This window comes from Eptesicus fuscus, chromosome 7, assembly GCF_027574615.1.
Source record: "Eptesicus fuscus isolate TK198812 chromosome 7, DD_ASM_mEF_20220401, whole genome shotgun sequence".
Taxonomy (NCBI): domain Eukaryota; kingdom Metazoa; phylum Chordata; class Mammalia; order Chiroptera; family Vespertilionidae; genus Eptesicus; species Eptesicus fuscus.
This window is the reverse complement of record NC_072479.1, coordinates 104,704,023-104,725,446: the sequence shown is the minus strand read 5'-3', so window position 1 is coordinate 104,725,446 and position 21,424 is coordinate 104,704,023. Positions and strand designations below refer to the sequence as shown.

Sequence of the window (21,424 nt, the reverse complement as noted above, 5' to 3'; positions counted from 1 at the left end):
GGAGATATTACTCTGCCTTTCGTTACTTTGAGAAATGTGTGTGTCTTAAAGGATTGTTAGGACTTAAAGAAAGTCCCAGAGCAATAGGGACTCATAGACATAGTTTGTTTCTAGTGTCTACGTTGACCTCTTCCGTTTTGCAGGGGTAACTGGGTTCTCCTCTGACACATAAATGTAATATCAGACTAGAGTCTGGGTGTGTGCTTGGGGCTTACCACAGGGGACTCGTCTTGGCCAAACATTTTCAAATTCCACTATAAATATAAACGCTGACTGAGCAATGATAGAGCAAATCCTAATACTTGAGAATTTAAAGTATGGTGTAACTGACTGGACCTTTTGTCTACTAACAGTTGCTTCTACTAACAGGACCCCCTCAACAAAAACAAAATAAAACGTGGGTCTGGGTGCTCTGGAGGCTGCCCAGGAGTCTCCAGGTGGGAATGTCCTCCGACAGTGACTGCAGAAGCTGACCATGGTAGCAGACCTGACTTTTCAAAAATCACTGAAAAATTACTTTGCTCTCATCTGAGCAGTCTGTTTTCTTTCCTGGGTAATCCAGGGGCTGTCAGTATGCGGCTTCGTAAGTGCGGGTGCTAACAAAACCTTACTGTAAAGCCATTGCTTTTCTTCGCCATCATCCTATCTAATAATAGAGTAACATGTAAATTACTATCACTCCGCTACGCCCACGATTGGGTGGCGGGAGGCTGGGGGGCAGGACTCGGGGTGGCCTATCCGGCCATTGAGAGGCACGGATCCGCTGCCACTGAGGGGGGCTACCCTGCTGTTGAGAGGCGCAGGGGGCGGGACTCCCGCCCCCTGTGCCTCTCAACTGCCAGATCTGCGGCCGCTGAGGGGGCCTGCCGCGGACACCCAGCTGCGCCTCTCAACGGCAGGGTAGCCTGGTGTCCACGGCAGCCCCCCTCAGCGGCCGTTGAGAGGTGCAGGGGGTGGGAGTCCCGCCCCCTGCGCCTCTCAACAGCAGGGTAGTCCCCCTCAGCAGCCGCGGACCATCAAAAGTGGGGGAGCTGGGTGCCTGTCTGCTCCAGCACCAGGCTCCACCGCGAAAAACGAAAGCGTGTAGGGGACCCTACACGTGCATGATTCAATCATGCACTGGGCCTCTAGTTTCATTTATAAAGATCCCAGCATGTATTTGTCACTTTCAACAAGTTAAAGAGGACCTATCATGGGTGAGATACCCCAGTGGGATTTACTTTCCAGAGCGGGGAGCAAACTACTTGGGTAAAGAAATTCAGGTAGCCATGTATGTTTTAAAGAAATATACAAAGAGAATAGAAAGTAGCAGGGTAGAGGGGGAGGTGGGGAGGGGGAGCTGGATGCAAGAGGATAGTCAGAGGCTTCTCTGAAGACCTCTTGGCCGTGGACCAAATGCCGGCAGGGAGCTGGCCACGCACTTTCCTCAGAGAAGAACTTTCCAGGGAGCGGGAACAGCATGCGCAAGAATCCCGAGGCAGAAACGAGTTGAGTGTGTTCCAGAAACGGCGGGGGACCTTTGTGGCTGGAGCAGATCAGGGCCAGCCAGTGAGGAAGGTTGGAAGGGGCAGCGGGGCCAGTCATGGTGGGACTTGCCGCGAAGGGCAGGGTTAGGGCTGCACTCTGAGTGCCAGGGTTGGAGCGGGAAAGTGACGCAGTGTAAGTATTGAAAAAGGTTGCCCTGTGGAGACCAGAAATCGGAAGTGAGGGTGGGTTTTCTGTTCTACCTAACATTGGGATTTTTTTTTAAGCAAACTTATTGACATTTTAGCTTTGAAGTTTTAGAGTTATTAATACTACCTGCATCCCTGGGGATTTGGGATTCTGTGAAGTTTTCTGGGCTCTTTTGGAAGAGAGGTATTGTGTGTGTAAATAAATACACTGGTTATTAATAACAATAATAACAGAATGATCTCTGCGTGGTCCTGTCAGTTAAAAATATACCTAGTCATAGTGTGCACCATAGATCTCAGCCTAGCCAGCAGCTGAAGATGACAAGCTGTGAGAAATTCATCACGTTTAAACCTCATGGGGATTTCTGTGCGGAAATGGGGCACCAGTTCCTCCTTCCTTCCTCACTGTTCCTGTTTCGGGGTGGACACCCAGCCCTGCTGTGTAGCCCTCTGAATCCTGCGTGGTCCCACTGACACTGGCCTGTACCCCTCTCTGAACCCATTTTCAGACCCCTCACCCACTCTTCCCTAAAGGCTCTTCTTTCTGGGATGCCCTGCACCCCTCTACCCCTGCCTGATCCCCCTCTGTTCCTCAGGAGTCAGCCTGGTGTCCTGGCTGGGAAGCCGCCTGTGCTGGGCGTCCCTGCAGGCTTGCTCAGCACCCTGGTGGACAACTACCCCTGAGAAAGAACTTGGAGGGATCATTTGTGGGGTTCAGAGATAATCTGCCCACTCTTTGGAGGAGGACTCAGCCATTTGCAGGTGCACTGCTCTCACCTGATAGGTCACAGCTCACTGCACCCAGTGTTGTCACCATGCCTGACCTCCCAGCAGCCATTAAGAGGGGGTCTTCAGCCCTAGCCGGTTTTGTTCAGTTGGTAGAGTGTCGGCCTTTTCACTGAAAGGTTGTGGGTTTGATTCTGGTCAAAGGCATGTATCTTGGTTGCAGGCTCAATTCCCTGTGCCAGTTGGGGCGTGTGTGGGAGGCAACCAATCGATGTGTCTCTCACATCAATGTGTCTCTCGCAACTCTGTCTCTCGCCCTCCCTTCACTCTCTCTAAAAATCAATGGAAAAAATATCCTCGGGTAAGGATTAACAAAAAACAAAAAAAAAAGAGGGGCGGGGGAGTGTCCTTCAGTGAGAAGCCCTGGGACCCAGGGTCAGAATGCATGAGGCCATGGTTACTGACAGTCATGCTCCTTTTTACTCGTTTTATAAAATGTGCATGCTAATTGCTGTCGACTTTCCCTTTAAGCCTTGGGATTTGTATGTGCAGGACTTGTACCCCAGGTGACGTCCTGTGCCACCAGCATTGGACGTAATTTCTGGGGTGTGGATGTGCTCAGAAGCGGGGGCTTGCTTCACAGTGGGCCTCTGGGAGTGAGGTCAAGCTTGGACTTTGGGGTCCTGGCCAGGGCATCCTCGCAGGGTGGCTGTGAGGCTCAGATCGGATAGAGGAGGAAGGCACTTTGCAGCCGTGAAGGTCACTGCCAGTGCACAGCGCTTATAATGACTTGGCTGTAATCCACTCAATTCTCCCATAATCTCTTGCCAGTAGGAGGCTCTTTTAAAACATTTTAAGCTCAGAAATCTAAGAGTTTGTTTAATCCCGCACTCTTATTTTCAAGTAAAGATAGCAGGGTGCTGAAATGATGCCCAAGGTCGCATAGCTCTTTAATGGCAAATTTGGGACCAGCTTCTAAATTGTGGCCCTGAGAGCCCCTTATAAGAGTGAAAACTGACTTCTGGATCATCAAAAATGACAGTTTGTTCCATGTAGCTTTACTGATTTTGTTGGTTTGTTTGTGGTGTGTGAATGTCTGTTTTTTGTGTTGGTTGTTGTTTTGTTTTGTTTTTAATTGTATTCCCAGCAGGGAATACTCAGTGGTTCCCTAAACCAGACTGATTACCACCATTCTTGTCTCTTGGGGGGAATTAATTGTGTTTAGACAACCGCACCATCCCAGGAAGTTTAAAGGACATTTGTCACCAGGATGTCCATGTGTGGATAACTAGTGTCAAGGTAGGGTTGAATGGATTGAGTCTGAATACTCTGAAAACTTACACATTAAAGGAACTTTATATTTAAAAAGCTATAAATGTTTATTCACTTGAAGTTTCTTAAAAACAAACAAACAAAGCAGCCACCTGATTTCTGTACCTTCCCAGGGAGAAAGTGGAAGCTATGGGAGGCTCACCGTCTCCACTGCAGCCCCGGTCTCCTTTCCGTGGAACCTCATTCCCTGCTTCCCCCTCTTCTGCCCATTTCCTGTTCATGTGTAATCTTGCACGTGCTGTTTCACCTCCTGAAATGTTCTGATTCATCATGTGAAACAAACAGGACCCCCAAAGGCAGCAACGTTTTTCTGCCTACGTGTTTTTGGGGTCATTTTTTCTCCCTCGGCCCCTACCCCTGGCAGGCCCGCCCCCAATACCAATTGGGGGCAGGGCCAACTGGCCCACCACCCACAGCCCCTCCCCATGGCTGGCCCCATCCCCAGTTAGCTCCCACCACCCCAATCGGCCCACGGCCCCTCCCCCAGCCAGCTCGGCCCCTGATTGGCCCCCCCACTCCAATCAGGGGCGGGGCTGGCAGCCAACTCCCCGCGGCCCCTCCCTCTGGCTGGCCCCATGCTCGATCCGCCCTCCCCATACCAATCAGGGGCGGGGCTGGCTGGCCCACTGCCCACAGCCCCTCCCACAGCCAGCCCGGCCCTGATTGGGCCTCAATCGGGGCTGAGCCAGCCAGACCACCTGTGCACAAATTCGTGCACTGGGCCTCTAGTTGACTAATAAAATCAGATATTTTTCCCCCACTCTTTTTCTCTTTTCTTTCTTTCTGTCATGTTCAAAAGCCCGAGCCATGTTTGTTCTCATTAAAATGGTTGTGTCCTAATAGAGTTCCTAAAGTCTCATCTCATCAGCTCCTCCTTCAGTTTGCAGCAGGTAGTTCTGTGCCACCAAGTGCTTGGAATTACTGAAACTGGTAGTTTCAGGAGATGGTTTCCACGGCAACCCCAAGCTCTTTCTGCCCAGAGATGCTGTTTTTCAATCTCTGGAAGCACTTGAGTGTGCCCACTGCCCATCCTGATGGGTGCTGGTAGAGGACCTTCCCCAGGCCTCTGAGGGCTTTAAAACCCAGCACTGAATCCTGTGCACCGAAAGGTGATGGGTTCGATTCCTGGTCAAGGCACATACAGACTGATTCCACAGATGAAAAAAAATAGGTTGCCAGCCGAAACCGGTTTGGCTCAGTGGATAGAGCGTCGGCCTGCGGACTCAAGGGTCCCAGGTTCGATTCCGGTCAAGGGCATGTACCTTGGTTGTGGGCACATCCCCAGTAGAGGGTGTGCAAGAGGCAGCTGATCGATGTCTCTCTCTCATCGATGTTTCTAGCTCTCTATCCCTCTCTCTTCCTCTCTGTAAAAAATCAATAAAGTATACTTTAAAAAAAAATAGGTTGTCAGTTTTATCTGCAATTGGGGCATGTATGGGAGGCAACTGATCGATGTTCTCTCTCTCTTTCTCTCTCCCTTCCTCCCTTCTTTCCCTCCCTCCCTCTTTTCCTCTCTCTCTAAAATCAATGAGCACATCCTCAGGTAAGGATTTAAAAACAACTGAGCACTGAGCACCTGAAACTAATACTAAATAATATTTATTGTAAACTAATTGAAAGTAAAACAATGAAGACTCACTCATCAGGAAAAACAAAACAAAACAAAAAATCAAGCACTTTGCAGTGAACAACCTGTTTGCCGTTGTTGAAGTCAACGCACTACGCACTTTTCCAGAGATACGAGTCACTTGATTTGCTGATCTCTATCTCTTCCTTTGAGGAGTGTTCACTTTTCCAGATGAAATCACTGGAAACAGAAGAGGCTGTGCCAGGTATTCGAGCCAGTAGGAAAAGTGTTCCTGTTTTGCTAATGGTGCAAAGCGGTGTATTACCTCCGGCCTTACTCCCTGGGCACCCAGCGGCTCTAGGCTGGGGAGAAGCAGGGACCCGCCCTTTCTCGGGTGCTGATGGGCTGCCCGGGCGGACCCAGGACCTGGGGCCCCAGCGGTGCTCAGGCCGTAGGACGGAGCGGCAGAGGGGGGCTCCCTGTGTGGCTGGTGACAGCTGGGGCCTGAGCCACACATCCCCACTGTGGTTGCCGAACCCATTTGTGGTTTAGTTGAACGTGTGCAGTAGTGTTTATAAGAGAATTCTAACCACTAGAGTTAAAACATCTTCACATAAATGCTCCAATTACCTTTCATCTGTGGAACCAGTCTGTGTAAATAAATGACCCAGACTCTTCAGTTCAGCTTCTCTCATCCTGAACCCATCCAGGTCTTTCTCAGGTGACTGCCACATGTCAGCCACGGGATGGGGACTAGAGCAGTGAACAAGCAGACAAAACCCCCGCCCTCCCAGAGCTTGTGTTCCGTGCGGGGCAGTCAGTGAGCAGCACAGCTCAGTAAACAGTGTAGCTTGTTGGAAGGAAGCGTGTGCTTCGGAGAGAAAGCAGAAACGGAGAAGGGGCCTGGGAGTGCCCAGAGGGGGATGGGTTGGAGACCTGCCTGATCTGGGGCTGATGCAGGCCTGAGGGGCCAGGGGCAGCCTGCCTCCTGCTGTGGGCTCCCTGGAGGAAGACCTGGAGCCGAAGAGCAGTGTGGCTGTGCCTGGCAGTGCCCCCCGCAGCAGAGGTCTTAGGCTGGAGCTGGAGCTGGGGCAGTGGGGAGAGTGGCACGGGAATGAGGGCTGAGAGGAGGTCACCGGTGGGGGTGAGCAGGCGGCTGCACTCTGCAGAGCACTCGGGGGCTTTTGCTCTGCTTAGGAGGGGAGACGTGGTCTGACATGTTTTCAGGGGGTCACTGTTGAGAATAGACCGAAGGGACGAGGAAGCTAGGACAGCTGACAGGAGACGACTGCAGTCACCCAGGGGCGAGGCGAGGGTGGACCGGACACCTCTGGCAGGCAGAGCAGGTGGGGCTCCTGACCGTCAGTCCTTGAAATGTGTGTGGGCAGATGTCCTTTCTCGAAGCTGTGCTGTGGTCATGCGGTGCACAGGCACCCTCCCTTCATTCAGCACAGGCCATTCATGAAACAAAGTGGAGTCTTTTTCTTCACTAGTTTATGTATTCTAAAAATATTACTTGCCTGCCTATAGTCACAGTTTTCAAATAGATGACAAAGTTATGCGGTGAAATGCTAAAGTCCCCTGCCCACCCCCATAGCACTCCCCAGAGCGAGTCCGAGACCCACTGTGTTACTGGAGGAAAAATTCCAGCCTCAGGTGCATATAAGAAATGCTGTTGAAAACCAACCACGTGTGCACACCTCATTTCAGACTTCCCTTACGAGCTGTTCTGATCGGCAGGCGCTGTGGGTGCCTAATTGTTGGGTAATACAATTGTTTGGTAATACAATTTGGTAATACTGTGTCTGCGGCTACAACCCAGTTTTCCTCTGGTGTGTGGGAACATCTTCTCTTGTCTGTGCACAGTCCTGCCCACTGCTCCTCTCCACAGGTGGGCTGGCAGTTTTCATTTTTATTTTGTTAATCCTCACCCGTTGATTTTTAGAGAGGGTGGAAGGGAAGAGAGAGGAAGGGGTAGAGAAAGAGAAACATAGATGTGGGAGAGACACATCGATTGGTTGCCTCCCACAAGTGCCCTGACCGGGGCCGGAGATCAAACCTGCAACCCAGGTACGTGCCCTTGACCGGGAATCGAACATGAGAATGAGACCCTTTGGTGTGCGGGTTGACTCTAACCACTGAGCAATGCCAGCCAGGACCAGTTTTCATTCTTTTTTTTTAAAAAAAATATATTTTATTGATTTTTTACAGAGAGGAAAGGAGAGGGATAGAGAGCTAGAAACATCGATGAGAGAGAAACATCGACCAGCTGCCTCCTGCACACCCCCTACTGGGGATGTGCCCGCAACCAATGTACATGCCCCTGACCGGAATCGAACCTGGGACCTTTCAGTCCGCAGACCGACGCTCTATCCACCGAGCCAAACCGGTTTCGGCCCAGTTTTCATTCATGATGGACAGGGAAGTGGTTTTCAGTGTGTATATTTTGTTGCCTCCATGAACACCTACATTTGACTCTTGGGTGAGTTTGTCTGTGGGATAAAGTTTTAGAAGAAATAGTTGGGTCAAAGGCTATAGGTATTTTCTTCTGTTAAATCTGTCACATTGAGAAGCCTGTAACAGTGCGTAAGGGCAAGTGTGAAATGAGGGTGCATACATGTGCTTGGTTTTCAGCAGCATATCTTTTTTTTTTTTTTTTTAATCCTCACCCAAGGATACATTTATTGACGAGAGGGGCAGGGGGGGGGAGGGAGGGGGGGGGAGAGGAGAGAGAGGGAGAGAGAGAGAGGAGAGCATTGATGTGAGAGAGAAACATTGTATATGCCCCGACCAGGGATCAAACCTGTGACCTAGGTATGTGCCCTGACCAGGAATGGAACCGGCAGCTTTTTGGTGTATGGGACGACACTCCAACCAACTGAGCCACCTGGCCAGGGCCAATAGCATCCTATCTAATAAAAGAACAATATGCAAATTAACCAGCACTCTGCTACACCATAAGCCACACCCACCAGCCAATCAGGAGCAAGTATGCAAATTAACCCAACCAAGATGGCTGCAGCCACGGAGCGAGCAGAAGGCTTGGGTTTCCCCAGCAATGGAGGAAGCCAAGCTTTCTGCGCATCCTGGTCGGCCCAGGCCTCCACTCAAGGCTACAAAGTTTCAATTATAGAAGATAAATAAATCCCAACAAAAATGGCGGCAGCCACGGAACTGGAGAGAGCAGGAGGCTTGAGTTGCCCCCGATGATGGAGGAAGCCAAGCTTTCGCAGCCCTGGCCTGCCTTGGCCTCCACTCAAGCTACAAAGTTTCAATTACAGAAGATAAGTAAATCTCAGATACCAGGGCCTCTGCTTGGGTCGTTGTGGGGCGTGGCTGGCCTGCAAACCACCACAGGCCCCTCGCCCAGGCTGCCCCATGCCCCAAGGGAACCCCCACCCTGATCCGGGACATGTGTTTGTAGAATGAATGGGTAAATACGTCCTTACTTAAGAAATGATCCTCCCCTAACTCTGGGCCAAACAGTGACTTAGAAGGAATTATAGTCATTTCCCAATTAATGATGAATTTTCCACCCTAATATAGCCAATAATACTATAACTATGTGATGCCAGGTGGGTACTAGACTTATTGAGGATCAGTTTGTAAGTTATATAAATGTCTAACCACTATGCTGTACACCTGAAATTAATATGAAATTGAATGTCACTGTAATTGAAAGAAAAAAGCCCTTCAACTTGTTAAAAATTAAATAAAAGAATTTTCCACCCTGGAAAATGAATTTGAAGAAACAAACCTTAGGTGGAGTGTGTGCTCGCTCCGAGTCCTGCAGGGCCGCACAGAGCCTGGCAGCGTTGTGGGGGCAGCTTCGAGGACACCTTCCTGACGCTGCCTGCGGTGACCGAGGCCTAGAGAGGCCTTTCTCCGGAGGCCGACCAGGGGCCGCGAGCCCAGCCGCGGCGCCTTCGCTCAGAATGTCCTTGCCTTATAGTAATAGCCTTTGGCCCAACAGCCTGTTCTGTTGTTTTTCTTTTTGGGAACAAATGAAGGGCATTCAGAGGGAGCTGGATGTACTTAGGTAATTTGTACCTTTTGTTTAGTGGATACCTGTTATCAGGCTCAGAGGGGAGGAGGGCGGTCCTGCCGCTCCCAGCCTGGGCCAAGGGCGTCCTCGGCAACCTCCGTTAACCTCTGAGACTCAGTGAATCATTTCAGGAGTGGCTCTGACTCACCAGCGTTTATATACGTCAGTGGAATCCGGAGAGCTGGACCCGTGTCCCCTGCCTCTTAGAATGTGTATTCAGCAGACGTTGATGGAGGGCCTGCTAGGTGCCAGCATCACGTGGAGGACCGCCGGTGTGATTTCAGGAGTGGGAGGCGAGAGGTGGTGATTTGTACATCCTTGTGCTTTGATTGTCTCGCTGTCAAGCTCGCTGCTTCTGCAACCTCTGATGGGCAGACAGGTTCAGACGGAAGCCCCTTGTCCCTGTCCCTCGAGCAACTGAATTTAAGGTCTCCAAGGGGACTGGCGTGCGCAGGAGCCTCCGACGGGAGCATTCACTGACGTGTAGCGTTAGTTCATGGAGCTCACTCAGCATTCTGTTTGAGTATTGGGTTTCAGTTTCTCTAGGAAGAAACAACCAGTCACCTACTAGGTAGTGGACAGTCTGAAATTCACTGCAGTGCCACTCTGTCCAGTCCTCGGAAAGAGCGGTACTGACTCACCTGTCCCTTATCATCCCTGAGCCATTCACAGCTCAGGAGGGAGCGCCGGGGATGACCTTGCCTCACAGAGGACAGGCTCTCAGGATGGCTGAGTCCACAGGGGCGGAGCCCAGATGCCACACTGTCTTCCCAGGAACTTCACCTCCTGTGCAGCAGCACCTCGTTAATTATTAAAGCACATTTATGGGGTTGGCTTTGATAACCACATCTCAGGAACACTCAGTACCGTTTGGCAGTACAGCCAGCTGGTTTCACAGCCTGGGCACAGCCTTGGTGAGGGGTGGGTTTGGCTCAGACCCTAGCAGAGCGAGGGAAGCAGGACCAGGAAGTTGACCCGGCCAGATCTCCTTTTGAAGGAATGGACCGGAAGGTTCTCTCGTGTTCCCCTCAGAAGCCTTGGTTTCCCCCACCTTATCAGTGGGTACGAAAGCCAGATTCACATTTCTGCATGGAAAAGAATCTGAGTAATATTCCCGGACAGGCCCAGGGCCTTGGGATATTTGGGCAGTGATATTACTAAGACAGCCCTGAGAACCCAGCCCCTTCCCTGTGGGAGCAGCCTCCCAGCCAAGCAGGGTTCCCAGGCCTGGGAATGACTTGGGGCTGGTCATGCAGTGTCCTGCTGGAGTCAGCAGCATGGAGCCAGACGCCTGGGTTGAATCCCAGCTTAGCATTTACTAGAGGCTCAATGCACGAAATTCGTGCAAGAGTAGACCTTCCTTCTCGGGACTGCCAGCACCGGCTTCCCTCTAGCACCCGGGACCCGGGCTTCCCTAGCAGCCCCTGCTTCGTCCGGAAGGACGTCCGGGCTAATTAGCATGTTATGCTTTTATTATAGATTATTATAGATGAGCTGTGAGCTCTTGATTTGATTGCCTCCCTGTAAAATGGGGACAATAATACATTTTTTACAGGGGTTTTAAGGAACAAAAATAATATATTTAAAGCTCACCTAGACCACCTATTGGTGATCAGAGGTGCTTGGTACATGGGGGCTGCTTTGATGTTGCTTTATTCCCACCCTGGGCTCCCAGGTGGAACAGCAGAACCATGTGTGGTTGAAGCAGGCATTCTTTTTTCTTTTTAAAAATATATTTTATTAATTTTTTACAGAGATGAAGGGAGAGGGATAGTTAGAAACATCGATGAGAGAGGAACATTGATCAGCTGCCTCCTTCACACCCCCTACTGGGATGTGCCCGCAACCAAGGTACATGCCCTTGACCGGAATTGAACCTGAGACCCTTCAGTCTGCAGGCCGACGCTCTATCCACTGAGCCAAACTGGTTAGGGCAAAGCAGGCATTCTTGATTTGACACGGACAACTTTGGCCAAGAACCTTCTTGGTTTCTCTGTGGGATTGAGCATGGCTCCTGGGTGTGGCCTTGTCTGCAGCTGGTTCCCACTCGGTTACCACACTCAAGTGAGTGCCCGTATATGAGAACAGAGTGCCAGTGTTTGGACTTCGGGGCTTTGTTCAAGGAGTTCATTTCCTCTGTGTAGGCTGTGTCCTATGCCCTCTCCCCTTACCTGAGGGTTATTTGTCTGCAGCTCTAGGCCCCCAAGTCACACGTGTCCACCTCGCCCCGCCCCCTACTTTAAGGAGGGAATAGATGATATCTGAAAACAGCTGTAAGGGAGGAACATACATTGTGTTGTCTTCCCGTGATAGGACCATGGATAATCATCCTTCTTCCTGGCCTTCCTTTCTCTGCCAAGCTCTCTTGGAGTTCTCTATGGAAAAGAGATTTTTTAGGTTACAAATAAATTAAAAATAAATAAATAAATAAAAAGAATGCCCAATTTGGTACATTAAGGCCTTAACATTGGATATTGCCATTTTTCTTGCCTTACGTAGAGCAGGCATTCTGAGGTCTTAATTTGATTGTCATCAAGTATTTTCACATCAATCAATTTCATTTTATGTACAGTATTAAAAAGGCAAAGACTATTTTTTCTGTTTGTACTTGACAAAGTTAACATTTGGGACTTCCTGATTCCCACTAATCTAGTCCAGTTTCATTGTTTCTCAGTTTTATTTAGAAGAACTTGAGGCCTAGCCCATGGTCTGTCTGTATTCCCAGCGCTATCTCAGTTCTGGGAACTTAGATCTTTAATGAATGAGGCTAAGTGCAGCTGATAATGGCAGGGCTTCCTCTCTTTCCAATTTTTGTTGACACAAGACCATTGTGTCACTGAGTCACATGATATTTCATGGGTTCTTTCCTTCCAGTCCCTTCCTGACAGTCTCTGAAGCCAGGCTGGTGTGACTCGGGTCTTATGGGCCCAGGGATAGTGGTTGATCATTGTGCCATATGGAGTCAGTGGTGTCAGTCAAATCCTGGCCATAACTGACCAGATCTAACTAGACATTGTGGAGAACATTTTTGTTTGAGCCCTGAAGGCTGACAGCTGATTCTCTTACTTTTGTAAAATCACCAACCATGGATTTCCAGGGGAGATGAGATTTCTTGGCCTCCCTTTGACCCATCTTGACCCCCTCCTCGCCTTCCAGATAGGAGGCCCTCTCTTGTGCACTTAAACAGAGCCCACCTCCCTGTAAGTCTCACTCCAGCTTTTCCCACGCCCTGTTCATGAAAGGATTCATTCCTGCTCTCTTGATATTTTCACAGCATTTTATTCATTATACCTATACACTTATTTAATTATCTGAAATGTAATATAATAGGAAAAACTTGAACGTTAGAATCACAGAACCTGGTTTTGATTCTTGATCTCACCATTTATAATCTTAAGTTACTTGATCTTCAGTTTCTCATCTGTGGAAAGGAAATAAAAACACCTACCTCATGGGACTGTTAATGAAAAATAAATGAGATTGTGGAATATAGCTAACATTGTGCTTCAAAGGATGCTTAATAAATCTTGTGCAGAACTGATCTTCCATTAGTGTCTACACCAGTGATGGGCAACCTTTTGAGCTTGGTGTGTCAAACTTCGCCAAAAAACTGAGCATAACTCGGGTAGTGTGTCACTTTGAGGAGAAAACTAACTCCAAGACTCTAGTCGCAATTGTTTCATCCTCAGGAGCAGCAAATGTTTCATCCTCGGCATGCGGCCGCGTGTCATCAGAAATGGCTACGCGTGTCAGTGCTGACACGCGTGTCATAGGTTCGCCATCACTCGTCTACACCATGGCTGAACCCGGGCAGAAAGGAATTCCTCTGCCTGCGCTTTTCTCCACCCAGAGCAGGTGCCCTTCCTCCCGGTAACTGCTCCCTGGAGCTGGCCCGGCAGCCAGCCAGCCGGCGCTTGATTGGACCCCTTTGAGACTTGCCTGAGCCAGACGCCCAGATACCCCTGCGGAGCCTGGAGCAGGGACCAGGTGTGCTGGTAGACGACTTCCTGCGGCTGCAGAGGCAGGCTGGGTGCGTCCCGGAGGCTCGGAGTCGGAGCGCAGGGTTCTGTGGAAAAGGGGCTGCTGTGCAACAAGGCGGGACGAGGGCCCCGCCGATGCCTGTCAGGCCTCCGTGCTAGCCTTGTGGCCAGTGACACGCGCCCGTGGTGGTGGAGCCGAGGGTTAGTCAGCGAGCTGTCAGGACGAGTGTGTGGGTGGCACCCGTGCGGCCGCCTGGTTATACTTGCGTGCATTGGAGCTGTGGCTTTGGCGTGCCATCATCTGTCTTTACTTTGAATTCATTGGGCATACAGCGCTGTTTACCTTCGGAAGCTCCACCAGATTAAACCCTCTTAACTAGCAAGTAGATCTGAGGTTATGGATCTTATTTACATTGGAGACAGAATGTACCTTACAAACAGGCAGGGTTGGTGTCAAATGCTGGTCTCTACCATTCATTACTTGGGTGAACCTTGGGCAAGTTACTTCTCCAAGCATCAGTTTCTCAACTATAAAGTATAGTCCAAAGTAATGCTAGTAATACTGATAATAGTTACTGTTCTATATAATAAAAGGCTAATAGGCAAATTGTCCCCTGACCGGGAGTTTGATCAAGAGGCAGGGCCTGCCGGCCAACTGCCCTCGGCCCCTCCCCCTGGCCGGCCCCGCTCCTCACCCCCACCCTCCCGCGCCCCCTCCTCTCCACCGGCCGGACTCCACCTGTGCACAAATTCTTGCACTGGGCCTCTAGTCTAATAATAATTACATTATTATTTACTATGTCCATAGCACTTACTATGGGCCATGTATTGTTCTAAGCCCCTGTATGTATTGCCTCATTTGACCCTCAGCAATTCTGATTTACTTATTGCTGTCTTTTACAGAGAAAGCCATTGAGGCATAGAGAGGTCAGGTAACTTGCCCTCTGTTGCCCAGACAGTGAGTAATGGATTGAGGATTGGAGCCCAGGAAGCCTGACTCTAGAGCCTGTATTCCTTACTACGGCTCTAGACTGTCTCTCAGGGAATCATGAGGATTAGATGTGATAACATGAGGAAAGGACCTAGAACAAACCAGGCCGGGCACCTGCAGGTGTGGCAGTGTAGGTCATTCTGCCTGCCCGCCCCACCTGCTCCCTGCTGGCACGAAGCTGAGGCTTTGAATCCTGACTCTGTAGTTAGGAGAGGTTTGGATCTGGCTGTGTGATCTGAACACAGGCCGATGGAAAGGGAGTGGAGTCATCCCCGTGGACGGGTCATTCCGCCACAGTGATCTGTGCTTCCGAATGTGCTCCGGCTTCCTCCCTCCAGCAGGGGAGCAGCTGCCCCGGGCCTCTGCTGGGTTGGGAACACCGCGTCTGCACGCAGAAACCGTCTCTTTCGCGTGTTCGTCCCTACTCTGTGTAGCTGACCCTCACACACATGGTGTCCAAATAAATTGGTCTGAATTTGGGGTTTCAGTGGCTGAGATGAGTCAGCCATGGGTGGGAGAGGACAGTGCCCGGCACAGTCAGAATGTGCTGGAACCCTGTGGAGAGTCGTGTCAAAGGTGGGGTTATTCCCACTCCCATTTTACCTCGATCCTCTCCCTGCTGGACGGCTAGGACAGGCTGGGGCAGAGTGAGCCCAGAGATGCAAGGGCTCTGCCTTCATTTGCCGCCCTCCGCACGCGTTCTGTGTCTCGTTCTCCAAGGGACGAGCAAGAGCGTTTAGGGAAGGCATCAATCTGCTGATCTCAGAACACAAACTGTTCTGAAAGCTCTTCAGGATGGTGAGGAGGGTTACTTGTTAGTGTGAAATACACATGTGTATGCATATCACATACGTGTATGTGTCATGTTTAGAGTTTATTGACCTTCTCCCAACTAAAGGAAACGTTTTAGACTGTTTTGTACACAGGCAATGATGGAAATGGACATCGTCAATGGGGATGGCTTACTTTTACGTTGGGAATGCAAAATCACAATGGTATGTTTTCTTGTAGGTTTGTCTTTGGATTTGGAGTGTCTGCAGCTGACCTGCTGCTCCCTCACCCTTCGGAGAGATGTCTGTCACTTACGATGATTCCGTTGGAGTGGAAGTGTCCAGCGACAGCTTCTGGGAGGTAATGGCTAGGCTTTTCCCCATGATACAGATCAGGCTGATGCCTGCCTGCCAGGACTGTGGGGGTGGGGGTGGGGATGGGGTGAACACCCCCCCAAACCAGCCAGGCATCTGTGGTCAGATCTGGATGGTAACAGGATGGCTAAGCTGTCAGTGAAGCTGCCTTGCTAGAAAAGTCAGGCACGTAACAGTTTAGAGGTGCTTTGGAGGTCTTGTCAGTTTGTCCATTCTCTCATCTTCCTTTTCCTGTTCAACCCTGTGTGACTAGAGTGAAATATACAAGTCACTGGGCTTAGCCTGAAAGGCAGTTCTGTGTAGAAAAACAGACGGCGGTGATGTGATATGCTGGCCAGTGCAGGCAAATGGCCAGAGGGCTAAACACACTGCCCAGAGCTGGTTGGAGCATCTCCCTGTCTGTCTGAGCCTATGAGGAACTCCCTTCCTGATCAGATTATTTTGTGGTTTTAGTAGTCATTCTTCCTGAGCCCCACTTTTCCTGCCTGCTGGTTAAAGGAAAGTCTTTTTTTATCAAATTTTATTCTCATGGCAAAACCCCTGTAACTTTCCCAGTAGCCATGGGTTTCATGGAAAGAGCACTGGCTTTGCAGCTGAAAAGATCTAGGTTCTTCCCTAGCTGGTTTGGCTCAGTGGATAGAACATCGGCCCGTGGACTGAAGGGTCCCAGGTTCGATCCCGGTCAAGGGCACATGCCTGGGTTGCAGGCTCAATCCCCAGTAGGGGGATGTGCAGGAGGCAGCCGATCAATGATTCTCTCTCATCATTGATGTTTCTATTTCTCTCTCCCTCTCCCTTCCTTTCTGAAATCAATTAAAATATATTTAAAAAGTATATATTAAAAAAAAAAAAAGATCTAGGTTCTGATCCCAGCTGTGCCCTTACAGCTGTGTGACCTTGGGCAAGTTGCTTGACTGATACTAGCCTCAGGCTTTTCATCTGTACAGAGGGAGTGGTACTGGCCTTTGAGGGAGGCAGCCAGGATGAAGTGAGAGCGCAGACATTGGCTCCCACACGGGTGCTTTCCTGACCCTGGAGGCTCTAGTGGTACAGAAGGTGAGGATGATGGCCTGGGTCTCACTGGGGATGAGCACAAAGGAGTTGTGTAAACTTAGAATAATTAAGTGTATAATTTTGTCTGCCATCAAATACCATCTGATATTATTGACTAATAGACAAGTGGTCACAGGTGGCCAAGTTTAGAAAAGATGGGCCAGGAGCTGAAACTTCTATCCACACTTCTCTTTCCTATGTATTGGGGAAAAGCCCATATTAACTTTTAGCTGAATACTTCATTTTATTAAAAGTATGTGTTTGTTGATCACCTCCTGTGTGGTAGGCCCTGTGAGGCCCCAACAAGGCAGTCTGAGTCCCTACCCTCAAGGCGGGTAGCTGGCTTCTGTGGGATCAGAGTCAATGAAATAGCACAAGGGGTGCCAGTGCCCTCTGCCCCTGCCTCTTGGCTGGTAGCACCTTCCTGGTGGGCATCTGGGCCAGAGCTCCAATATCAGTAGCCAGAAAGGCACATTGTCTGAGGGAACATTTCTTAGAAGGCAGCAAGAGTGACAGGGGCAGCGACAGAGTCATGGGCACGTCCCGGCCTGTGGGCAGCAGCGGCTTCCTGGCATTGTCAGGTGCACTCCCACTGCGTAGGGGAATGTTGGTGGTGAAGCTGGATGGAGCTGTTAGAACTGGTGCTGGAATTCAGACTGTCCCTCTGTCCCCAGTTCACAGACAGGCAGGCCCTGCTTGCTGGCCCCAGGAAGGCTGTGCAGCTTTGAAGGACGCTCAGGAGCCGGCGGTGGCGGTGCAGACTTCCTGGGAGCTCCTGGAGCGGGGGCGGGGCTGGCCTTTAGAAACGCAGGTCCTTGTGATTCTCACCCCTGAGCCAAACCTAGGCAGAATGCTTTAGAGTCTCGGGGAACATTTTTTCTCCCAATGCAGTGACATTGCACCCGGTATTAATCAGTACCTGCCCTGAGCTAGGTGGCGATGCGGGGGGATGGAGCACACAGAGGCCTTCAGGAGACAGACCGACACAGCAGCGGGGCAGGTTCAGACACGTGCTTTGGAGCCAGGTGACCTGGGTTTGACTCCCAGGCTTGTCACTTCACATGTGTGGCTTTGGGCAAGTTGCTAATTTGTCTTTGCCTCCATTTCCCAATCTGTAGAGTGGGAGTGATGCTGATACCCACATCCTAGCATATGTGAGGGTTCAGGGAATGAGAACATGTAAAGTGGTGTAAGGTGTCGGGACAGGCTCCGGCTGGGAGCCCCGGCCCTCTGCTGTGGCGGTGCGGTCTCAGCGCGCGGCACACCTGCTCCTGCAGCCGCGTGTGGCAGCATCCCTGTGATGGCCCAGTTGATGACAGAAGCCGCCTGGGAAATGAAGTGGCTAAATGTCGTGCTCTGACAGAAGTCTGCAGCTGCCTGGTTAAAAAAAAAGGTGCAAGTGGCCAGAATATGTCATCAGCATATATTAAATCACGTAGCTTTAACAAGCCATTGATTTAAGCTCTTAGGCTCCCGTTTCAATTCTTAGCTGTCATACTGTCGTAGACAAGAACATCTGCTTTTGCCTGAAGAAAGCAAAGACAAATGGGTTTATTGTCTAGGCAGGCTCTGTCCACTCCGCTCCGCTCGCCCTTGAACGAGCCTCCAGGTGTGGAGGGAGCAGTGTGCTTAGGCCTCAGGGTTGCAGGTTAAAGGGCATGAGTGTTCTGAGGCTAAAATAAAGGTCATCTTGAGCAAGCGGTTTTAGTAGTTTTCAGGTTTGGGGTTCCTGATAGCCTTGCCAGCACATGGCGGGATCAGGGACAGGGCCTGCATGCTACCTGCCAGTCCTGACCTCTGTGGCCTTCCCTGAATCTTCGGAAGCACACACGTCACCTGATACCAACCCGTCAAATCTTGGCTCTATGCCTTCTCTGTTCGTGGCCTGAGGAACGCTCTGGAAGGTGGGCTCTGCCTCCTGGCTGATGATCATGGGGGACTTCGCTTCTTCAAACCTGTTTCCTTTTCTGTAAAATGGAAACATAAGCAGCACCCACTGCCTAGGATTGTGACGGCTCGATGATGCGGCACAGGGGGAGCTGGCAGCACACCGCCCGGCCAGTGCGGACATGCTCTATTGTGATGCTGCTGCTGGGGAAAGACCGTGTGGCACCTGCTGCCAGGAGGCCGGCAGCCAGCACGGGCAGGGAGCTAACATGCACGATCGTTACCTGTGCGGGACCAGCTGCGACTGCGGGGCATGGGGGCAGTGCTCGGGAGGGCCCTCCTGGCCCCCGGGTGGACCAGCCAGCAGGAGTCCGGGCTGGGGAACTGGTCTCGCCTGTGCTCCAGTGCAGGCGATCCGGGTGCTCCGCACTGGTGGCCCGGCTCCGGCGGCAGGTGGCAGGGAAGCCGCCCTGGGGAGGCCGAGCTGAGCCTCGGAGAGCAGAAATCGGGGCAGGTAGGATGGGACACTTCATCAACACCTGTCTGCTCCCCCTTTCTCCCCCTGCCTTGGACACTCAGTCCCCTCCCCTCTCTGACATTATCCTTGTGTTAGGTCTCCTCTCACAGCTGGGCCCCGTCTCAGGAGGCACTCTCACACCTCCTCCAGGAGCTTCCCCACCCAAGGCCCAGCAGGCCCTGCGCACAGCACCTTCAGGATGAAGGCCCGCCCTGAGATTCCTCACTGTGTGCCCCACCTCCCACCCCACCCGCTGCACTGACCCCTGGCCAGGTCTCTGCTCATTGCCCTGCGTTCTGTGTTCCGTGTTCCATTCCTGGGGGGCGACTCACAGTGCGCCAGGTCTCCGTGCTGTCACCGCTTCTTCCCTTTGCCAGCACTGTTCCCTGCCTGGAACCCTTCCCTCGCCTCTCCGTTAACGTGGCCAGCCTCCTACTTGCCCATTAACGTGGCCAGCCTCCTACTAGCCCATTAACGTGGCCAGCCTCCTACTAGCCCTTTAACGTGGCCAGCCTCCTACTTGCCCATTAACGTGGCCAGCCTCCTACTAGCCCATTAACGTGGCCAGCCTCCTACTAGCCCTTTAACGTGGCCAGCCTCCTACTAGCCCTTTAACGTGGCCAGCCTCCTACTAGCCCTTTAACGTGGCCAGCCTCCTACTAGCCCATTAACGTGGCCAGCCTCCTACTTGCCCATTAACGTGGCCAGCCTCCTACTAGCCCATTAACGTGGCCAGCCTCCTACTAGCCCTTTAACGTGGCCAGCCTCCTACTAGCCCTTTAACGTGGCCAGCCTCCTACTAGCCCATTAACGTGGCCAGCCTCCTACTAGCCCTTTAACGTGGCCAGCCTCCTACTAGCCCTTTAACGTGGCCAGCCTCCTACTAGCCCTTTAACGTGGCCAGCCTCCTACTAGCCCTTTAACGTGGCCAGCCTCCTACTAGCCCTTTAACGTGGCCAGCCTCCTTGAAAGCCCAGCTCGGATGTTGCCTTCAGTATACCTCCCCACCCCGCCCCTCCCTCAGCCAGGCAGACCTGAAGGGAGAGGACGAGCATCGTGGTCCTGTGCCAGGCACATGCGTGTTGAGCGCCTGTCTTTAGCGTCTTGCCGTCTGAGGGGTGAGCTGAATGCAGATGAAGTTGCGGGGCCTGTCACCGTGAGCACTCCTTCCTCCCGTGGCCCAGCATGGTCACAGTCCGGCACTCAAACGTGCAGCACGTGCTTCTGGGGACATCCTTCTGTACTCCTTGCTGCTTCTCAGGTTTCAAGAGTAGTTATTTGAATATAAGTGGGGCACAAGTAGGTTTACAGTTGTTTGAGTGGAAAATAATACAATAATTAATAAATAATGGTACAAGAATAAGCTGTATTTCACATACAACTGTAAACCTCCTTTTGCTCACCTTGTATGTGCTGATGGGTTGTACCAACATGGACCTTGTTAAGAGACATCCTTTTCTTTTCTGTAAATCTTTCTACAAGGGTTTTGAAAGTCAGAGATGGGCAGGTTTCTGGAGAGCCAACCTGTCTTGATGTTGATTACCAGCTTGAATATTGTTGGTGACTGGGATGAAAGCCAGCTCATATGGTGGCTGCCTGGGAACTGTCAGGTATGCATGGGCCGTGGTGATCTCAGCTCTCCTGCCACCAGCTCAGCGGCACTGACTTGGGTTTGTTTTGTTTTGTTTTTAAATAGATTTTATTGATTTTAGGAAGGAAGGGAGAGGGAGAGAGATAGAAACATCAATGATGAGAGAGAATCATTGATTGACTGCCTCCCGCACGCCCCCTACCGGGGACCGAGCCCACAACCCAGGCATGTGCCCCTGGCCAGAATCGAACCTGGGACCCCTCAGTCCACAGGCTGACGCTCTATCCACTGAGCCAAACCGGCTAGGGCCTGACTTGGGTTTTGTTGGTGATTTTTTCATCTTGCTGTAAATTGCAAAATGACAGCAAGGCCCTACTTTAAATGGGAAGTGAGCGTGTGATGTCACTTCCAACTGGTTGTGACATGCTCGCGTTCGCCTTCCTGAAAAGGGGCTGCTGAAGGTAGGACTGGAAGCTCGGGTTCAGCCTGTGCGTGTTGGTGAGCTGCTCACCTGCTTCCCTGACTGGGCTGGGGGACTGTGGAGGGAAAATAATACAATAGTAAGTAATAATACAAGTGCTGGTGTTCGTGAACTTCAGCAAGCTGCTGCAAACCCCAGTGGCCAGGCCACCTGACTTCCAGGGCTTCTCCTGTCCCCATGGGAGCTCGACATCTCAGTCCCTCCCCCGATTGCCCATCTCCCTGCAGGCCTGCCTTCGGTGCCTTCCCAGGCTCCCACACTCCTCAGAACCCCTCCTCCACCCGTTAGCCAGGCTCAGGGTAGGAGAGACTCTGGCAGCTGCACTGTGCGTAAATCAGAAGTCCGCAGCAGTGCCGTTGGCCACAGCCTGAGGACCGAGCCCTTTGCTGCAGGAGTGGGACCCTGTTCCCCAGGAGCTTCCAGCTTCACTCTCAGC

The 21,424-nt window shown here is 51.3% G+C and overlaps 1 protein-coding gene and 2 long non-coding RNA genes across 13 annotated transcripts in view; 1 reads left to right on the top strand and 2 right to left on the bottom strand.

The window, feature by feature from the left end:
• The window catches only part of PACSIN2 (protein kinase C and casein kinase substrate in neurons 2), a 111,745-nt gene that overhangs the window by 73,972 nt on the left and 16,349 nt on the right, over window positions 1-21,424 (top strand). For 4 of the 9 annotated variants that reach the window (XM_008155392.3, XM_054719606.1, XM_054719605.1 and 1 more), the window contains one exon: window positions 15,326-15,445. In XM_008155392.3, the coding sequence (XP_008153614.1) occupies window positions 15,386-15,445 (60 nt within the window). In that variant the 5' untranslated portion in view covers window positions 15,326-15,385. Of the gene's footprint in view, window positions 1-15,183; window positions 15,446-18,646; window positions 18,914-19,758; window positions 20,035-20,950; window positions 20,969-21,424 lie in introns of those variants that run through there. The other 5 variants (XM_054719604.1, XM_054719603.1, XM_054719607.1 and 2 more) reach the window with 4 other exon arrangements.
• On the bottom strand, window positions 7,485-9,172 carry LOC129149871 (uncharacterized). The gene is made up of 2 exons (XR_008556680.1): window positions 9,056-9,172; window positions 7,485-7,790 (listed from the first exon to the last, which is right to left on the bottom strand). It is a non-coding gene; the product is annotated as an uncharacterized LOC129149871 (long non-coding RNA).
• Window positions 11,144-18,771, bottom strand: LOC114227743 (uncharacterized). 3 transcript variants are annotated; one of them, XR_008556678.1, is made up of 4 exons: window positions 18,684-18,771; window positions 18,360-18,479; window positions 17,778-17,889; window positions 11,144-11,718 (listed from the first exon to the last, which is right to left on the bottom strand). It is a non-coding gene; the product is annotated as an uncharacterized LOC114227743 (long non-coding RNA). The 3 variants fall into 3 exon arrangements; XR_003613809.2 differs by lacking the exon at window positions 11,144-11,718 and adding an exon at window positions 15,382-15,708; XR_008556679.1 differs by lacking the exon at window positions 11,144-11,718 and adding an exon at window positions 16,756-17,342.